Raw genomic sequence first — 20157 nt, forward strand, 5'->3', positions numbered from 1 at the left:
TGAGCTGTTTCCCAAGGAGGCATCTGTGGCAGCTGTGGAGCAGGGGGTTTGAGGACACGGGATCTCACAGCTCTTGGACAGTGCCATGCTGATGTGTTATGGGAGCCTGAGGTCCTAGAAGTATTTAGAATCCAGCTACCAGAAACGTAAGTGACACCTGTCAAAATAATGCTGAATTCTGAAACTTTCTTTAAAAATAAGATGAATAAAAATAGCCCTTTTCTCCTGGGGGAGGGGAGATGCTACCAGGTCCCTGGCTCTTTTTTGTCTCATGTGACTCCCTGGGTTCCTCTTTTGAGAGGTGTCTGAGTGCTCTGGGCCTGAGCCAGCCTGCTGATAGAATAGAGGCTCAGCTAATGTTTGCTGTGATCAGAGTTGTTCTGGAAAGGCAAAGTCTGTTCTAAAAACATGGAATTCTGGCCCTCCAGCAGTGCTCATGTGGTCCTGGGACCATTCCAGTCACTGAGTGACTTTGCATCACACCTTCTGGGTGCAGGGAACAACTGCCAGGAAGCTGGAAGCCCCCAGGGCCTGTATTTATCTCTATCATCTATTCTACCCTTTCCCAACTTGGACATAAAAATCTAAACTGCTTTTGTACTTCAGGAGTGGGTTACTTGTGGTTATGTTTATTGGCGTGAATGTTCATTACATTTTCATCTGGTGTAGCAACACAGTCATATTCTACACAACTTTTAAGTAGAAAGCAATAAAATGAAGATAGCTTATTTTTCTCACCTCCAGAGAGCACCAAGCCTGGTGTACAGGCCAAGAAGGATGCAGAAAAGGATCAGAGTATGGAGGATTCTGGGGGCGGGGAAGCCCTGGCAAGGGGTTGTATGTCTTTGCACACACTTGTCCCTGATCCATATTGACAGGATGAATGAATGATTCACTTACTTTCTGTTTTGCTTTGCAAATAATAAATTTCCTTCCTTACTATGAACAGGACACGGAAATGTGGTGTGTTCCTGGCATCGCTTTGATATATAACTTGTGTCATTTTAATATTTGCAGCAACTGTTTTTTTTTTTTTTTTTTTTTTTGAGACAGAGTCTCACTTTGTCACCCTTGGTAGAGTGCTGTGGCTTCACAGCTCACAGCAACCTCCAACTCTTGGGCTTAAGCGATTCTCTTGCCTCAGCCTCCCAAGTAGCTGGGACTACAGGCGCCCGCCACAACGCCCAGCTATTGTTTTGTTGCAGTTGTCATTGTTGTTTTAGCTGGCCCAGGCCGGGTTCCAACCCACCTGCCTCAGTGTATGTGGCTGGCGCTGTAACCACTGTGCTACGGGCGCCGAGCCTTTGCAGCAACTTCTAATGAGCTATTGTTCACAGGTTATGAATGAGATAGGTTGTGTAGATTTTTTTCTTAGGTTGAATTTGTGTGTAAGTTGAAACAGGTACATTTACCTACTGCCTGTAGTAGCCCCTGTTCATAAGTGTGAGTCGTACGTCAGTCAGATGTTTATAACTTGGGGACTTAATGTAATAGCCCCTGCTTGTAAGTGTGAATTGTACGTAAGTTGGACATTTGTAACTTGGGGTCTTCCTGTACTTGCTTTTGGAAAGTGAAGCTACATGAGATTAGGCAGGGCCATGGTCATTAAAAAGCCAAAGTTCTACCAGAATTGTGGGAACTCTAAATCCTATTCACTGTTGCAGTAAAAATCTTCCCCCAAATAAGATGTTCTCTCACACCTGAAACTGCCTGTATTAGCAGTGTCCAGAGCAAGAGACGTGCCCTCTGTGTGCGAGAGAGACAGACTTATTTTAAGAAACTGGGTCATGAGATTGTGGGGGCTGGCAAGCCCAGGACCTGCAGGGCAGGTCGGCAGGCTGGAGACCCAGGGAGGAGCCGCCCTCGCAGGGTGAAGGCAGAATTCCCTCTTGTTGGGGAAGGTGAGGGTCAGTCATTGTTCTGTAAAGACCTTCAACTGATTGGACAAGGCCACCCCCATAATGGAGGCTAATCTGCTTTACTTAGAGACTATTGATTTAACTAATCGCATCTAAACCTCTGGAATAATTGACCAAATCTTCACAGAACCAGTTAAAAAATAATGTTTGACCAAATATCTGGGTACTGTGGGGAAGGTTTGAAGAAGTGGTTTGATTAAGTACAGAGAGGAGGCTGGGATGGGTATTTTGACGTTCAAAACTACCGAGAGAGGTCAGATGGTCAGAGAGTCAGGGAGACCTTCTCAGGCCTCCTCTGCAGTCTCTGAGCCCTTTCACAGCTGGCGGTGGGTGCTGTGGACACTCCCCCCCACCCCCCCGCCACACTAGCCCTTGGGTATTCCAGGAGCCCCCACCCCTCTCCGAGTCAGCACATATCTCTCCCTACTGGCTCCTGCCTTCCATGGAGGTGAGGGCTGAGGAGGTGGTGGGTGGGCATGTGGGATATGTAGGATTCCCAGCCTGGTCTTAGTTCCCCTATTCAAGCCTCCTTTCACCCCAGCTTAGTGGGAAATCACTTTGTTCGCCTCTTCTGTTCAGTCTTCCTTTGATTAACACTCAGCCTATTTGCGCAAGAGCGTGTTTATGTGTGGGCAGGAGAGGAAACAGCACATGCAGGTTAGTTTCACATCAGCTTTTTACTCCTCATAGCAGGCCCTGCAAACTCAGTGCTCCGTACCCTGTTTTGCAAGTAAAGAGCTGAGCAGGGTTCAGGGTTTCCCAGGTGCACCCAGCTAGCCAAGAGTCTCCTCCAGGCCTCTGACTTCAGCCCCTGGGCCCCCTTCCACTCAGGGCTTAAGCTGCACACAGATGGCCTTGCCAGCATGGGTATTTGGATGAAGTGAGAAACCTTTAAAATTCCTGCTCTGAGGAATGGTGTCAGGGTAAAGGTCAGTGAGGGTAGGAAGAAAGCAACTTGCTGCCAGATCACTTTGAGAGCATATCTCTGATTGATTTGCTTATTCATTCATTACACAAATAATCATTTCTGACACTGTGCTGGGTGATGGGGGACACAGGTCTCATGTTGTATGTGTTAAACGTTCTCATCTTACAGCCCAGGAGAGAGGGAGCCTGGCTTCCCTACTCCTGGGTTTTTCTCTCAGTCTCTCTCACTCTCTCCTGCACACGGAACATGTGTGATCCGTAACTGAGGGCCGTGACCTGGTCTGGAGTGCTGGGCAGAGTCCCAAAGGGATGGGGACCAGGAAACTGTTATCTCAAGGATGAGTCACCACTGGCATTGTCTGGACAGAAAGTCAGGGAACAGCATCCAGGGCCAAGGGAACAGCTACGCGGATGCCTCGAAGCTTTCCAGAAACTTTGTGAACACGAGTCAATAACAGAAGGCCAAGGCAATGCAGACAGCTAGAATGTAGGCTTCCTTCATCCAAGGGGCAGAAGAGCTAACATTTACCTTGCTGAAAAGGACGGTTAGACTTGGATCTTCAGTGTCTTCCAAAGGGTGGGTTGCTACATATGAGTGGGCCATGAACTCAATTGGCTGACTTTCCATTAGTATTCAAAAAAGAATATGGAAAAATAGAGAAAGAGCATTGCACACAGTGAGGGTGGGCTTTGTTTCATGGAACTTCTGTGTGTTATGTACATGTATGCGTGTTCTTGGCTTTTTTTTTTTTTTTTTTTTTGAGGCAGAGTCTTACTTTGTCACCCTCCTTAGAATGCTGTGGTGTCACAGCTCACAGCAATCTCAAACTCCTGGGCTTAACCGATTCTCTTGCCTCAGCCTCCCAAGTCGCGAGGACTACAGGTGCCTGCCACAACGCCTGGCTGTTTTTTGGTGGTAGTTGTTGTAATTGTTGTTTAGCAGGCCGGGGCTAGGTTTGAACCCACCAGCTCTGGTTTATGTGGCCAGCGCCCTAACTGAGCTACAGGCCGAGCTACAGGCGCCGAGCCATGTTCTTGGTTTTTGATGTGAAACCGTCCACATGGCTGTGATCAGAAGCTGCCGGCTCCTGAGTTACTGTGCTGGGCTAGCCTAGGCCTCCCCTCTTCCTTTAAGCACAGGGTGCCTCTCCTGCTTCTGAGTGTGGCTGGAGGTCTGAGCCAGGGGCTGTCCACAGGTGGGGGTTATTAAATGCTTCCGTATTGATTCCCAAGGTCTGGTGAGGAGTGTTTGGAGTCTGTGTCTTGTGCTGTCCACTCTGGATCTTTATGGACATCTCCAGTGTGCCAGGCACTGTGCCAGATGTGCGGGCCTTGTCCTGACCTTAGGAGCTCCCTGCTAGCGTGGAAGTCAGAACAGGAGCCAAACAGTGCTTATGAGACTTGTGATTGTTGAGAAGGGTTGAGGAGGCCTCCCTAGAGGAGGTGGCATACAGTCCAGTCTCTAAAGAGGAAGAAGTGCCTGGTGAGGGGGTGGCATTCAGAAGACACTGCACACGCAAGGGACACAGGTGATATGCTAGTGGGTTGTGATGGGCTCCTGGAGAGGTCCCTGTGCACCAGACTGGTCAAGAGCTTGGGTTTGGCTTTAGGCAAGGGAACAATGTGATCAGCTCTGTATCACTCCATATCCAGAAAGTGCACTGGGCAACTTTGTGTGTAGTGGATCGGAAGAGGCCAGATTGGAAATGGAGAGGCTGGTTAGGGGGCAGCTCCAGGAAGCTGGATGAGGACTGTGCGGCTAGACCAGGGAGCTGAGCCTGTCAGTAGCCCTTGCACAGACTTTGTGACTGAACATCCCAGAAACGGGCCCATCCTCTACTGGCCACCCCCTGGGTGAGCCTTTAGGAGACAGTGGTATAGTAAACACTCAAGAGGCAAGTACCTTGGGGCATTCTGGTGAAAAGTGATTTCTCTTCCTTTTCAGTGCAAACCTCGAGGGAACCTGGCTGGCTAGAAGGGACTCTGAACGGCAAGAGGGGGCTGATTCCACAGAATTACGTCAAGCTGCTGTAGCTCTGGCCTTTGAGAGCCTCATGTGACCCTGGAACGCAGGGACCTGCCTGCAGGTGGTGAGCTGTCTTCCTTCCCCTAGGGTGCACCCCAACCCAGCCACGTCCATTCTCGGGAATCACGGATCACGATGGCAGTGGGGGGCACATGCCACGCAGAACTGTGTAGATTCACCCATCAGGGGAAGAACATCAGGAGTAGCAGGAATGGACTTTTCCTTTGTCAAGCATCAGGACTTGTGACTTTTAATTAGCCAGCCTATAGAACGAGAGGGAGGGCAGCCTGCTGCCACCCCCACTGGCAGTCTCACCACCAGACCTCCTGAGCTTCCCTCTCCTCCCTGCTCCCAAGCACCTGCTGCTGAGATTTAAAGGGAACTGTACTTCCTCACAGTGTTAACGTTTGCAGGGTGCACGCTTGGCTGTGGCCACCGCAGTGTGGCGGGGCTGCTGGTGCTAGAGGGAATGGTCTGGAGAGAAGCTGTTCCCAAGCCTGCTCCCTCCCAGACTGCCACCTGGGGCCCCGCGTGCACTCCGCCCAGATGGAGCACGCCAGCATATTTATAACAGGCTTCTCGCTGGTGCTCCTCACCTGTGTGCTGTTTTCCAAACACCACCTTTTTTGCCTCAAGGTCTCTGTAAATGAAATAAAATGTAATTTACTATTTGGTTTGTCTGTCCTAATACGGGGCGAGGCTGGTGGAATCCATTCTCTCCCTGATGGTTTATGATTTGGCAGCCTGGGGATGGAAACACATTTCCCTCTGTTGCTGCCTCATGCTCCCAGGTGGAATCTGGTCAGGGAGTTTCTCGGCAGGGTGTGCTCCTGGGGCAGCGGCCCTTTCTGACGTGTGACGTCTGGAGGCTCCTGTGGGCTGGCTGTGCGGGGCTGAGGCTTCGTCTCCAGTCGTCTGCACGTGAGCACAGTGGAGGCCAGCCCTGTGACTAACTCCCTCGCACTCTCTCTGCTCCACCACCCAACACACCCTCTGTCCTACAGGCCCAGGTCCCTCTGCGTCAGTTTGCGGTACGCTGAGAGGCTGGAGGCTGCCCCCAGCATGGGCAGGCCCTGCTCTGAGGCATCCTCATTCTCAGCCTCTGGCTCCAGACACAGGCTCCACTGACCTCAGGGAAGAGGGGACTACCCTTTGGAACATGGAGCTTTATTTTGGTGGCTTCAGGATTCTGACGCCAGCCCCACGCCAGAGGCCACCTTGTGCCTGGCATGTGTCAACCCCACGGGGTGAGGAGGGAGGTTCCTGGACTGTCAGACTTTTCTCAAGAACTTGTCAAAGGATGATGTATCTGTTGCCTCTTCCCCATATGAACGGATTCAAGAGCAGCTCTGAAGTCACCTCATGTGGACCACGTGACGGTGTTGAGTTTGGGGTCATACCATGGATGTGCACGGCGGGAATGTGCCTGTTGATAAGTGTCCGTGTTGTAAGTGATGATAAGGACAGTTTCAAGGCAACAATTTAACCTCTGGCCTGGTGGAGAGTACTGACACTGCTGAGGAGCGCAGGGCCACCTCCCATAGCCACGTGGGCCAGCTGGGCCCTGGGGCCGGGTCAGCCGTCAGTTCCTGCCCCCAGACTGCCTGGGGATGTAGAAGGGAAACTTGGCATGTGAGAAGAGGTTGCTGGTGTGTCCCATTTCTGTGAAAGCCCTCTGCAGGAAAAGGCCCAGGTAGGCAGTCACAGGGAGCTCAGGGTGGCACTGGAAGTGATTTGTGGGCAGTATTCCTCATTTCTGTGTCCCTCGGGGCATTGAAAACAAAGCCCCCCGGCCCCGTGACTTGATCTGTTTGCCTGAGATAGGTTACTGTCGTGCACAGGGAGGTGCTCCCAACCCCACTGTGCTTTTGTCACCACTTGGTTAAGGAAATCACAACTAAGTCTGGCATGGCAACCTGTGTGCCTGGGCCAGGGCAGTCCCCTCCGTGATTCTGCTCTTGCCTCCTGAAAAGAAAATGAGACCCACAGCTTTGGGCCCGACGTGACCTAATAGAAGCGGCCTAGTGCGTGGCACCTGCTCAGTTATGGGGCTGCTGTTCCCTCTGTTGGCCCTGCTGCGGTTGTGATGTGCACCCCTGCCATCAGGGCCATTGTGTTCTGTAGGATGGCAGTGTGACAGCAGTGAAGCTCCACAACAGTGTGGCTGCGAAGTTGCCCATGGTCCCACGGGCTGCAGACCCTCTCACGGTGACCCAAGGAGGCAGGGCTGTCTATCTCTGAGAATAGGACCTGTAGGGCCCAGGTAGCCAGGCTTGCCAAAGCCTCTGACAGGGAGCTTTCCCTGGGGCCTGGCCTGAGTGAAGGGATCGTGAGGTGTTTTCTTATGTTGGTAGATTGTCTTAGTTTTCTTAGATGAGAAATGAGGTGCATATTTGCTGTGTTTTTGCTGGAAAGGTATGGCTGTCCCCTGAGCCTCAGCGGGAGGCTACCCTGCATGTGGCCCCCAGCACCAGCTTTGGCTGTGTTCACCCGGAGGCACAGGGATGGCTCCAGGCAGAAGAGGGCACTCAGACTTGGCACTTCTGGTTTGCAGTGGGGCTTACAACTGGTGGGGTCACTCACAGGGCCTTCGCTGGTAGCCCCTGCACCTGCAAGGGAGATGCCAGGTCAGACAGGGCCACGCCATGTCCCTCCTCCTTTGTAGTGGAGCACCTGCAGTTGGGGGTGGGAGGGGAAGCAGTGGTGTCTCACCGCTCAGCCATACTCAGTGATTCCTCACAGTGACTGCATGAGTCAGGAGGGAGATCCCCTTTCACGGATGGGACATGGAGCAGAGCTCTTGCTCAGGTTCAGTGACCAGTGCTGGGCTCTTCCTGCCTGCCGTCTCATCTCCAGGGCCAGCAGAGGATATTGGCTGTGGTGGGGCTGAATTTTCCCCTCCCCCTAAATTCACAGGTTGAAGTCTTAACCCCCAGGAGCTCAGGAAGAGACCTCACTGTGGATGTGACTAGCCTTATGGTGAGCACAGCAGGATGGGCCTAACCTAGTGTGACTGATGTCCAGGAGAAATCTGGACCCTGAGACAGGTGCACACAGGCAAGACAGTCTGAAGAGGAGAAGACAGCCCCCCACACGCCAAGCAGGGAGCCTGGAACAGACGCTTTCCCCAGAGCCCCCAGAGGCCACCAGCTCTCAGACTTCCATCCTCCAGTCTGAGAAAACAAGTTTCTGTCATTTAAGCACTCGGTTTGCAGCACTTTGTTACAGTACTCTAGGAAACTAGTGCGTGACTAACGGTGCATGTTCTGAGCTCCTCCTTCCCCTATTTGAGCCTTGGTGACTTCAGGTAGGTCACTGGCCCTCTTTATGCTTCCGTTTCCTTCTGTGGAATGGAGAAAGCAGAGCAGACTCATGGGTGTGTCTTGGTGGTTAAATGGGGATGAACTGAAAGTGCTTGAAGGGTGCACAGCAAGAAATCGGGGCTCCGTGAGGGGACAGAACATCAGGAGTGGCAGGGCCCCGTGGTGTGTTTGCTCCCCTGCTGCCCGCAGGGGAGCAACGTCTCTCCAAAGGCTGTTCCCTGCTCTCATTCTCTGCCTGTCACTCTTCGGCCTCGCCCCTCTTACCCAAGGGCACTCCCCACCTCTTTACCCTTGGCCTTCCTCCCAGGGCATCTCCAGGCGGGCACCTTCCCTCCTTCACATCCCTCCAAGCCACTCTGGTTACTTCCTTGGCCACATGTTTTCCGTGACTTCTTGGATCTTACTGAGCTGTGTAACTTTCCTTGCTCTCTCCTCTCTCGGGATGATGTCATTCCAGGACAGTGTCCTCAAAAACTGTCCTGCTCCTGGCTCTGCAAATGCCATCTCCAATGCTGGTCAGCACACTTCCTCCTGGACTGGCCTGGGTAGTAATTTTATTGCTTCCTCTTTTGGGCAGCCCAGTTCATTGTCCTAATGCTTTATTGTTCTGCTGAAAGTATCTCTAGTGGTTAGAGTATCTTGGAGTATACTTTCTATGTGAACTTGATTGGATAGAGGACTTCTGTTTTTGGCCTACCAAGAACTCTGAACTTGGGCAGTGAATGCATGGGATGGGATAGCCTCCAACAGCTTAGGGCCGTGTGTTGTGGTTTGAATTTCTCCTCCTGGAAGGATTAGCAACTGAGGAACATGGCAAGTGCAAGATGGGGCAACTTGCATGATGTGAGTGGTATGGTGAGACCCAGCTCAAGCCCTTTTTCACAGGAGCTGGGTCAGGCTGGTCCAGAGCATGAAGATAGATAGAAATAGGTTTTGCAGACCAGGGGAAACTTGGAAACCACGGTCTCAACAACACACATCCCATGGAAAGGTATCTGCAAGCGGTAGACTGATGTAATCATCCCAGGCTTTCACTCTTTCCTGGATCAATGCCCTTTGGTAGAGACCCTTCAGGCTGACGCAGAGCTTACACGTAATTTGCTGTGGCCGGTGGCTAGGAGAAAACTTGAAGCAGTCAGATAACCTGGGAAGTATTACAACCTTCGCGCTTTTTTAGAGCCCTGGTTCTGCCATGAAAATAAGTGCAGGTTAGCCTGCTGGAGGCTGAGGGCATGTGGAACAAAGCTACCAGGGATCAGACCGGGCAACTGCAGGCTGACCCCAGATGCATGAATGAGGTCGGCTCAGCCCTGCCTGGCTCAGCTCAGCAGCCCCGCACTCCTCCAGCCCCCTCAGACCCAAAAAAAATGGGACTAATTTAAAGCACTAAGTTTTGGAGTGTTCTGCAGCAGCAGCGCTACGGTGCCACTGTTCACTTTGCTATGCACTGAGATCACGTCCTAATCTTCTTCCCTTAGCCAGGGTTGTTTGCTATGTCACTGTTTTATTTCCAGGAAAATTGCTACACTAGCAATAAGATGTTTTGAAATTAAAGTGCCAGGACACCTGTAATTAAGGCATGTTAGTCTGTGTACAGTTGCACAGTCTATCAAAAAGTATATTAGAGCTGAATTTTACAAAAATGTTGAAGGGTGTTTTCTATTGGTTTGTGGGTATCCAATATACAGAAGCAAATGGACTCCTAACTATAGAAGCATCACTAGGCACGATGTTTTACTGCTGTAGCGTACAGTAGCTGGCTGTCTCTTAGCTATGTGTAGCTGCATTCTTTGGGCCTGAGAGCACTTTTAAAAGTTCTTAGGAATGAAGTCACACTTGGCCCAAGCATGAGCCTCTTCGATTCACAATGGGCACCCGCTTTAGCCAAAGGTGCTCATCGGCAGGGGCCTCCTGCCAGCCTTGGTATGCTTATGGCCCAAGATGACTTAAGGGGTTCTCTGGGAAAAGCTCTGTTCCCTGACAGGTCACATTTCTTAAAATTTTAAATATAAAATTATTTTCAGTTATGGATGTTTAAAAAAATAAAAAGTCATGCCTACAACTCTTTTCCCATGCTGTGTTCAATGGTCATGCTAGATTCCAGAAATCTACTATTAAAGTTGAATTCATTTAAGTATCCACTAGCCGTCTCTTTTTGAAAGCAAATAATTAAGTGAAACATTAATGTTTTCTATTTAAAAGCGAACTGGTGATTGCATCCTGCTCTCCTGTGGTCCCTGCAAGTGTGCAGAGTCCAGGGCTCTAGGGGAGAAGCCTCTCGGCCAATGGGGAGCGGAGCTTTCTGCCAGCCTGAGGGACCTGCGGGGGAGTGTGAGACCACGCAGAGGAAGAGGTCTGGGGCAGTGACACGAATCTCAGTCTGCAGAGTGAGCATGTTTTCATGTGGTTGTGAAGATAAATGAGGCAGTCGACCTGTGGTGTTTTGCAGATACCTGTTATTGCAGTTATTAAACTGTTAGATTTTAGTGGGGGCAAACATTAGAAACAATATTAAGAGACAAGGTATTGAATCAGTCCCAAAAGAGCAGAATTAACATGCAGCTAACAGAGGCTTCTTCCTAACAAGGAAAAATAAAACAACTGTTACTCTGTCTCAGATGTAGGCAGAAGTGCATATAACCAAGATCTGGACGAGCACAAAATCCAGGTATACTATAAACATTCAAATAAACTATTTCCAAAATGACAGATAATTAAAGTAAAGGATTTATTGTAATTTGCTTACAGTCCTTTGCAAAGACAGACATATGTTTTTGCATAAAGATATAAATTGCTTCATTTCGAACTAATTTAGTGTTTTCTTTTAAATTATATGACATTTTGGTGAATTATGAATTGTACCAAACCAAGATTTTTTAAGAGCAATATGGTACAAAAATAAGAGCAGACAGACAATTTGGACTGGGACAGGCATTCAACAGTGAATTCAGAATATGGCTTTGCTGTTTAACCAAGCAAAGTTACCTGGAGACACACAGAGAGCCAGTAACTTTGTTAATACAAAAAGCTGATGCAGACCATCTCCATCCCGAATCTGACTACGTCAGAACTCTGATTTTACAAAGGTAAGTCTGAAATAAAAGCTGCTTTTGTAAGCCATTTCTTTTCCAGAAACTCCCAGTCTGCATGCTGTGTATTTCTCACCTTCAAAGTGTGGCTTTCATATTGCTGTGCATATAAGTTGACTGTATTTAAAGATCTGCCTAAAAATTAAATTCCTGAAATTGCAAATTATGTAAGAACAACTCCTCCCTCTGAGTGCAGCTTTCACAGGTTTCCCCTTGCATAAGGCAGGTGTCTTTTGAAAGACAAGGTAATGTTGCCTGCATGGTGAACCCTGGAAAAAAGTGTTGATCTGATGGCTGCTTTCTCCTGCCCCTGGGCTTCTCCAGCTATGGTGTTTAGATTTGGGAAAATGATTTCACTGAGTTGATGATTATCATTACTTTTAAAAGATTAATTTGGCTTCTATTCGAAGTATTTAGTGCAATCATATTGTTAGTTTCCCCAAAGAAAAAATATATATACACACGTATATATATGTTTGTGATTTGGGGTAAGGAAAAAGCCATAAATTGCATCAGTGCCAAACAGATTAATGAATTAAAAATTTTAGTGCCACTGTCTTGCTTACGTGATCTGTAGTGTTTTTCTTGAATCTCCAAAACTGTTTTATGTATAAAATTTCTTTTTAAAACCTACCTTTTAAAAATCTAAAACCCCTCTAATTACCTCCTGGTCTCCACGCCGTTCAGACTGAACCTTGCCAAGATGGATCCTCCTGCTGTGTTATTATGTGTTCCCGTGACCAGTTCCAGGAGTGCAGAACCCCTTTCCAAGACCAGAAGGGAATAGCTGATCTTGGACAAGAGCGTGTGGAATTTTATTTTTGCCACAGGAGGAAATGTGATTTTCTGAAATGTGCTCTCCTGGAGCTGATTCTACTTCCGGAGGGAAAGGGGAAGCTTTGCTAAAGCTATTGCACTCCTGGGACCTTCCTCTCACTTGTGGCATCAAAGGACACCTTCAGGGAGCTGCAGACACCAAGCTTGCCATTCCCCGATGCAGTGGGGCATGAGGCAGAAGCCAGAAAACATGCTTGAGTCCTATAAACACCCCAGGCAGGAGACCAAGAACAAAACAGAAAATACAGAAAAAGTAGAAAGGCTTAAAGACAACCAAAGAGGTTTAAAGTGTGGTTATTTACAACAGAGACTGTAAAATGGTAAATTAGATATGAAGCTAAAAAAGGCACAGCTTTCCCTTTCTTAAATACACTGTAAACGGTTCATTATGCATGCAGAACATTTCACTTTACAAAAAAAAAAGTTTTTTTTACCTTGTTTAGACAAAGATAGTACTTAAATAGTCTCCAGCAAAATAGAATTCTTTCAAAAATACTTTCCCATTCATCCTATTAACCATTAAAGATTTTTTTTTTTGTATGTGTCTCATTTACAAAAGTTCCTTATACCTTATTTCAGGTCCTTCACAATTTATACATACATTAATGTACAGCACAGCAAAAGACTGCAAAAAATTATTTGTAAAGCCAACACAATAGATACTAGAAATTGAAACCAAGGCATTTTGTTTTAACATCTTATCCATTCTAATTAAATAATAAATGGACGCTAACAAGCGTGTATACCAGCAATGCAGAAGGATGTGAGCAGCAGGAGGCTGCTGTTCCACGCCACGGGTTCTGTTATTACACAACAGGAATCTGGATATATTTTTTTCTTTCTTTTTTTGTGTTTTTTAAATAACAAAAGAATAGTAATGCCCCATATTGACTATACGTTTTATGTGCAAACCAAGGGTAAGCTTTAAAAAGTTCGTTAGTCCTTGAACCCTTTTAAAACAAGCAAACGATACCAGAAACTACATGGCATGGTTAAAACTTCCATCTGTTAAAATATCAAAATTAGAGAGTTATTGACTAGATATGGCTTTTCATCCAGAGGAACAGGAACGTGTTTCTAAGCGCTGGGGACTGAAGAGGGAAGAGTCCTTTAGAGACTGCCCGGGTCTGGTGAAATCCATGTCAAACAGCTTTCCCGGCTCCAAACCCCCGACGTGATTTTGAACTTGACCAACTGCTGAACAAGTGTGAATCAACCACCACATGTGAAAAATAGGATTCCATGGGTCCTTCGTAGGTGTGGAATAACACGGGGAAACTTAAGGCAAAGTTCTTCTGGCAGGACGGCTCCCGTCATTTCCTGTGGAAGTAAAGCGGCTTGGCGTTCCCCGACTCGACCTTGGGCAGCTGGTCGCTGATGATCTCCACCAGCATGGCAGGGAACTCCACCTTCAGGGCCTGGGACTCTCGGAAGGTGTAGAAGCAGAATTCCAACAAGTCACTCACCAGCTGCAACAGAGAGAGAGGGCCATGACCCGGGGGCCTCACTGCTGTCCCTGTCCCCTCATCCTGGTGTGAACTTAAAGAGCAGTGTTCAGAAAGCCTTCCAGGAAACCAGGTCTTAATTAACCTAAGTCCTCTGGCTTGGGGGAGGAAGAAGGGTATTCACGTTGCCTGTCAGGTGATATGTCTGTCGTGCAAAACAAATTCAGCCCGAGCTGTGCGACTATTGAGTGTGGCATGTACCAGAGGGATGGTTAACAGTGTTAATACTGGCGGGGCCGCTGAACTGCTCCCCTCGAATTCCAGTGTCTAAATATATGGAGTGGTGTGTCTCGGTACGGTGGAGAGTGTCCACTTAGGATGTGTGCCTGGAAGACGGCCAGGTGGACAAGGAGCGGGACCTCCCCCACGGTATGGTGTGCTCCAGCTGGATCCTCTGTTGCCACTCAGCTACTTTCTCTGTCAGGCTGACGTTGGGAGCATGAAAGCATCATGGACGAGTTCTGGATTGTCCCTCTCACCCATTTTCCTTATTCGGTGACCCAAGAACCTTTCCTGCATGCCTGGGCCTGAACCCTCCCAATTCTGTAAGTTTCACAACAAAACACAACTGCAGTGCAGCATCTGGCTACTGTTCCATTTATAAGGAACATGGTTTCAGAGCAGAAAAAACTCTGAAGTTTTCTTTTTTTATTTTTATTTTTTGCAGTTTTTGGCCAGGGCTGGGTTTGAACCTGCCACCTCTGGCATATGGGGCTGGTGCCTTACTCCTTGGAGCCACAGGTGCCACCCCTGAAGTTTTCTTAATTCCAAATCCCATTATGGGAAAAATTACTTTTGTCGCTGCACTGTGCATTTGCAGCAGGCACTATAAACATCATCTGTGTGCTCAATAAAGTGAGTCTGGTGAACCTGCGTCTGTGCTTGTCTGTGCTGCTGTCCTCGGCTGCAGACTGGGGCCCCCCCACTCCCAGCAGGTTCTAAGGACCGTGATTTAACAGGTGCTGGGCACCCGACCAGCTTCACACAGGCATGTCCACCTTGTGAATGCTGTGCCTCAGTTTCCTCATCTGAGAAATGAGGATAAAAATGTGTGAGCCTCAGAGTCGTTTCAGAGGACTGAAGGAAGGGCTCCGTAACATCCGCATGCAGCGAGCTCGGTAACCTTCACCCAGTGCTGAACAGCTGGCAACTCTTTCTCAAGTTTCTGAAGTCCCACTGGAGCAAACCCTCTTTAACCCCGTCCTTCCCACATTCCTTCCACCAGAGAACACCACTTTCCTCTATGGGACACAGTTGGTCTGCACAACCTGCTGTGTGCCATCTCTGCAGAACTTGGCACTCAGGCCCCCCTTTGACAAAAGGAAAAATGAAAGAAGCTTGTATTTTTTTTTTTTTTTTGGCCGGGGCTGGGTTTGAACCCGCCACCTCCGGCATATGGGACCGGCGCCCTACCCGCCGAGCCACAGGAGCCGCCCGAAAGAAGCTTGTATTTTTGCCTTTTCTAGGAATAATATTCTTTAAAAACATGCCCTCTCATTTGTTTTACCTTTTCTCACATGGCAGCCAGTGACTGTCAAAGCCACTGTGGGTGTGGCTCGCCAGACATGGTGCCACCTGTTGGGCACCTGCTGAGGTGCGAGGGACCAAGTTCACCCTGACTGCCCCCCCTCCCCAAGGTCCTTCCATGGGGACCCCTGCAGGGCTGTGAAGGTTTTTTTTTCCCTTTAATGTGAGGGTAGACAACTCAGTTTCTAGACCACATCACACACCACTAGCACAACTCTGCCCGGTGGCCACACCTTTCACTTCTCTGGGGTTGAGCCTTGTTCCTGCTCAGGGATAAAGGTTTCCTGTCCTCAGGCCACAGGGGGTTGGGGGAGGGCCAGGGTTCTTGATCCATGAGCCCTCTCCATCCATCATCCATCCATTCTACTGAGCACCTGCTCTGGCCAGGGACCGGGGAGTCCACAGCAGCACGGCCAAGCCTGCTGTCGGGGTCACTGCATTCTTCTCTACTGAGCACAAATGCCAAACACAGAGTCAGGGCTGCCTGTGAGGAGGGAAGAGAGAGGTGGTGCTCAAAGGGGCTCTCAGAGGAGGCAGGCTCAGTGCATGGCCATCACCAAGCTACACAGCAGGGCCCGGGACGTGGAAGAGTTAAGTGACAGCAACAGTAATTCACATATGCCTTAAGAGACAAGGAGCAGTCAGCCAGTTCCTGCGCAAGGCAGCATGCAGCCTGAGCACTTCAGTGAGTCTGTTAATGAAGGCTCAGGCCTTCTGGGTGCCTCTGTCTCTACCTGTAACACCTGCGGAAATGTGACCTCTGCCCTGAGCATCACCTAAGAGATGCCAAAGAGAACAGACAAGTGAGAGAACAGGCCAGAACACAGACAGGCCTGGGCCAGAGGCCTGGCTGTTTTTGCTCACAGGTTGGCTGGGGACAGGTGTTCCAGATGCTACCCACTATCCATGCATATTGACCACCCATCTCTGTCCCATGTTCCACAGCTGGAGAAAGCTCATTCCCAGTCATGAGTTAGTACTCGGGGCTTCTGTTTACACCTCAGTCAGCTGCAGAGGGGTGGGGGCTGTCTGGTAGATTGTGGGCCTGAGAGCAGAGCCTTTACTCTGCAAGCATGACATTGCCTGGGGGGTGGTTATTACCAGCACCCACTCCCAGTAAAGTGCTCACCCTTTGTTGGGGCGGCTAGGATGCCCATGGGGCTGGGTGCTTAGTAGGGCCCAGAAGTTGCTGGCACCCATGGAAGCTCAACTGAGGCTGGACAAGGCTATAGCTGGTGATGTCAGTGATCAACTGAGAATGGAAGACAAGTGCACTTGGCTAATAGGTGAAGAGCACGTGAGCTGCGGGCTCTGGCCCCAGGTGCTCACAGACCTGCCGAGCTCTGGCCGGCTCAGCCGGGTCGGGGGCCCTTGGGGCAGGACCTGCACATGCCTGGCCCTTTGGGGTGATGAAGGTGGGCTGGAGCTACAGCACAGGGCTCTATCCCTGCGAGAAAAAGCCAGGCACAAGAAGTAGGGAGCTACACAAAGTGAGGTGAGAGTCACACGTCAAACTACTGGGCCACCACAAATGCTGACCAGTGAGAATGGACAGTGGTTTACTGTGCGGACATCTCCTGGGCCCCAGCCTGGCACGATACATGGGTGTGCACAAAATTCAGTACATTTGGCCCTTGTTTGAGCCTAGAGGAGCCAAGAAATGAGGATACAGGCAGGTGCAAGGGCACGCGTGTCCTCGCCGCTGCCGTCCCCAGGCCCCTCAGTGCAGGTGCTACTGCTGCCCCAGGTGCCGAGGATGGGTGGCAGGGTGGCAGGGTGGCAGCCCTTTGTGCGCCTCTCAGCAAGCACAGACACTTCGTGGTTGGGACCCAAAGCGCTATTCTTGCTGTGAAGCTTGAAACCACCAAGGAAGCGACCAGTTCAGGGGATTCGCCCCAGTCTCGTGGTGGTGGGAAAGCCTGCCTTTCAAAGTCAGTTCAGCACGACTGTGTGGACAGCTCTCTTGGGGATCCCGGCACCTTCCCTGAACACTCACTTTGCACGGAAGTTTTCTTTTAACAGCACTCTTCAGAGGATGTGTTTGTTTCCCAGCTCTCCCTCTGGAGGCCTTCCTAGGGCCCAGCCGCTCCCCTGACCTCACAGGTGACTTTTTTGGTCTAATCTACTTGGCAGCCTTGGAGTCAGGCTCATTGTTTTAACTCTTCATATTCCTAGGTGGCTCCTGAAGTGTTCTGCCAGCTCCTAGAAGCGGCAACTAGGGTCTCCCCCACCACAGCCCCCAGTGCCCAGGAGAGGCCTCTTCCCCACAGCCCTGACAGCCAGATGGGTTCAAAGCTACTGTCTCCGGATTCTTGCTCCTGGGTTTCTCAGACTTATTCCAAACTTCCAGTGCTTGGCAAGTCGTAGTATTTCTTTCAGGGCAGTGTGTAGTTAGTTTTCATCAATGAACCAAGAAACCCAAACTCTGTGATTTTAAATGGGTATCTTCATCTTAGTGGCACCAAGTAAATAATGTGGAACTCAATCCCTGAGGCTGCCCCCTTTCCATCTTTCCCTGGGATTTCCTTCGACTTTCTTCTGCTGGGTTTTAATAGAATTTCCTATGTGTGCCATGGCGAGTCATAGGGTGCGGAGCCCTTGTTACTGCTGCTGTTTTACGCCCCCTGGGGTGGGCAGCGGGGAGGGAGGTCATGGCTGCGGACAAAGCAGCTGTCCTGTTTGCACAGAAGCATCTGTGCCTTCACCAAACAACCCAGCCTGGCCTCAGTGTTGATGCCCACTGGCCTTTTCTGGTAAGTCTCCAGTGAGATGGAGAGGCCAGACCCCTAATTATAATCAGCGGCAACAAGAGGCCCACATTATTAGGAATCAGAGAAAGCCTTGTGCATTGACTTTTCATTCCGTACAGGATGCATCTGTTGGGATCGCAGCAGTTTAGCTGACGCCCTGCATGATTTTTCCAGCCCGATGGGCCACAGCTGTCAGGGTGGCACAGGAGCCTGGCAAGGTCACAGAGAGACTAATGGCACTTGGCTGATCCCGATGACGTAGCCGTGGGGCTCTCCCTGCACCTCTTCCCTACTCCCTTCACTGAGCCATGGCCCTTGTTGTGCCAACGGCCACTTCCCACGCTCTGCTCCCACCAAGTGCTTTGCAGGGAGGGTCTTCCTCCCACCACACATCTGGGGCCCCTCTGAGGCTACACAGTCACTTAAAAGTGGAGATAGACCCTGAACCACAACAGCCTCTCTGAAGTTTGCCCCACTGATTTCAATGGCATGCTCATTTCTCATATATTATCTGCTGACTCCAGAATGAACGTTCACCTAATTAGGATCAAGTCTTTACCTGAAATGAGCACTGGGAAGAGGTTCATAGCATTTCAAAGACCAAAACATTAGCCAGCCGGCTGTATGAATGGGTTTAGGGCAAAAGATATGCATTCAACTGCAAATACTCTTAACACCAGTAGTTTCAAGGGACATAAACGGCTAGCACCTATTTAATCCAGGTGTTCCAAAAATAGCCTTGTGAACACTGGAAGATGACCTGCAGGATGACATACGAAGTTTGGCCTTCACTGAAAACAAAACCGGTTTATTCTTGTATATGATACCAAAAAGCAGGGGCAACATGAGAGAAAACAGGTCAGTATGACTAAATCAAAACTGAAAACTTCTGGTAGCGTCTTGCCCAAGACAGTGAAAAGGCAACCCACAGAAATGGAGAAAATATTTTCAAATCACATCTGATAAGGGGTTAATAATATATTACAAAACCTCCTCAAGTTCAACAACAGAAAACACACACATTCCAAAATGGAGGAAGGACTTGAATAGCCATTTTCCCAGAGAAAATACACGAATAGCTAATATGAAAAGATGTTTAACATCATAGTCATTAGAGCAAACCAAAACTACAATGAGAGCAATTCCAGAAGGTTCCGTAGTGTAATGGTTAGCGCTCTGGACTCTGAGCTAGCACTTCACACCCATGAGGATAGCTATTATCAAAATTTTTTTTTAAAAAGGAAAATAATTTTTGGTAAGAACAGGAACAGAGAAACTGGAACCCTGTGCACTGCTGGTGGGAACAGAAAATGCTGCAGTCCTGTAGAAGACCGTAGGATAGTTCCTCAAAAATTTAAATATAGAATTTCCATATAATGTATAATTCCACTAGCAGATACCCACCCAAAAATTTGAAAAGAAGGACTTGGGCAGCGCCTGTGGCTCAAGGAGTAGGGTGCCGGTCCCATATGCCGGAGGTGGTGGGTTCAAACCTAGCCCCGGCCAAAAAAAAAAAAAAGTTAATAAAAAAAAAAGAAAAGAAGGACTTGAACAGGTATTCATATGCCAATGTTTATAGCAGCACTATTTACAATAGCGAAAAGGTAGAAATAGCCCACATGTCCATAGGAAATGGATAAGCACAATGTTATATATATACACAGAGGAATAATATTCAGCCTGAAAAAAACAAAATTTGGATACATGCTAGAACATGGATGGGCCTCAAAAAATTATGCTAAGTGAGATGAGCAAAAAGACAAGTATTGCACGATTCCACTCGTGCCAGGTGCCTGTCAAACTGACAAAGTAGAGTGGTGCTTCTGAGGGCTGCAGGGCAGGGAGAACAGGCAGTTAGTGCTGAAAGGGTAAGAGTTTCTGGTTGGGGTGATGGACAGTGATGGCTGCGTACTCCAGGGTGAGTGTGCTTAGTATCACTGAATTGTACACTTAAAAATAGTCAACATGGTAAATTACATGCTGTGTATATTCCACAATAAGAATAAATTTAAAAATATTCCAACAGGCTCAGAACCCCGAGCTTACTCCTAGTGCAGGCTGCCAGGGCAGCTGCCTGCGTGTGCACAGGCGGGCACCCTGTGGCCACACAGCACTGCTTTTCTCTGGTTGGTTGTCTCAGCAAAATGTGACATGGAACCAAAGCCCCTCATCTATCCATTTAGTAGCAGGCAACCTTACCAAGGTCACACGGCCATGTGTGGATTCCCTCCCCCAAACCCAGGCTCCAAAGTGC

General features: G+C 49.0%; 2 protein-coding genes across 5 annotated transcripts in view; one reads left to right on the top strand and one right to left on the bottom strand.

Annotated features, from left to right (window-relative positions):
- The window catches only part of ARHGAP10 (Rho GTPase activating protein 10), a 346448-nt gene extending 340915 nt beyond the window's left edge, over positions 1–5533 (top strand). For all 4 annotated transcript variants that reach the window (XM_053582345.1, XM_053582335.1, XM_053582326.1 and 1 more), the window contains one exon: positions 4792–5533. In XM_053582345.1, coding sequence (XP_053438320.1) covers positions 4792–4880 — 89 coding nt within the window. In that variant the 3' untranslated portion in view covers positions 4881–5533. The remainder of the gene's footprint in view (positions 1–4791) is intronic.
- Positions 5534–10908: 5375 nt separating this feature from the next.
- Positions 10909–20157, bottom strand: part of NR3C2 (nuclear receptor subfamily 3 group C member 2) — a 365145-nt gene continuing 355896 nt past the window's right edge. The window contains exon 9 of the mRNA XM_053582461.1: positions 10909–13590. Within this exon, the coding sequence (XP_053438436.1) occupies positions 13435–13590 (156 nt within the window). The 3' untranslated portion in view covers positions 10909–13434. The remainder of the gene's footprint in view (positions 13591–20157) is intronic.

This window comes from Nycticebus coucang, chromosome 1 (genome assembly GCF_027406575.1).
Source record: "Nycticebus coucang isolate mNycCou1 chromosome 1, mNycCou1.pri, whole genome shotgun sequence".
NCBI lineage: Eukaryota > Metazoa > Chordata > Mammalia > Primates > Lorisidae > Nycticebus > Nycticebus coucang.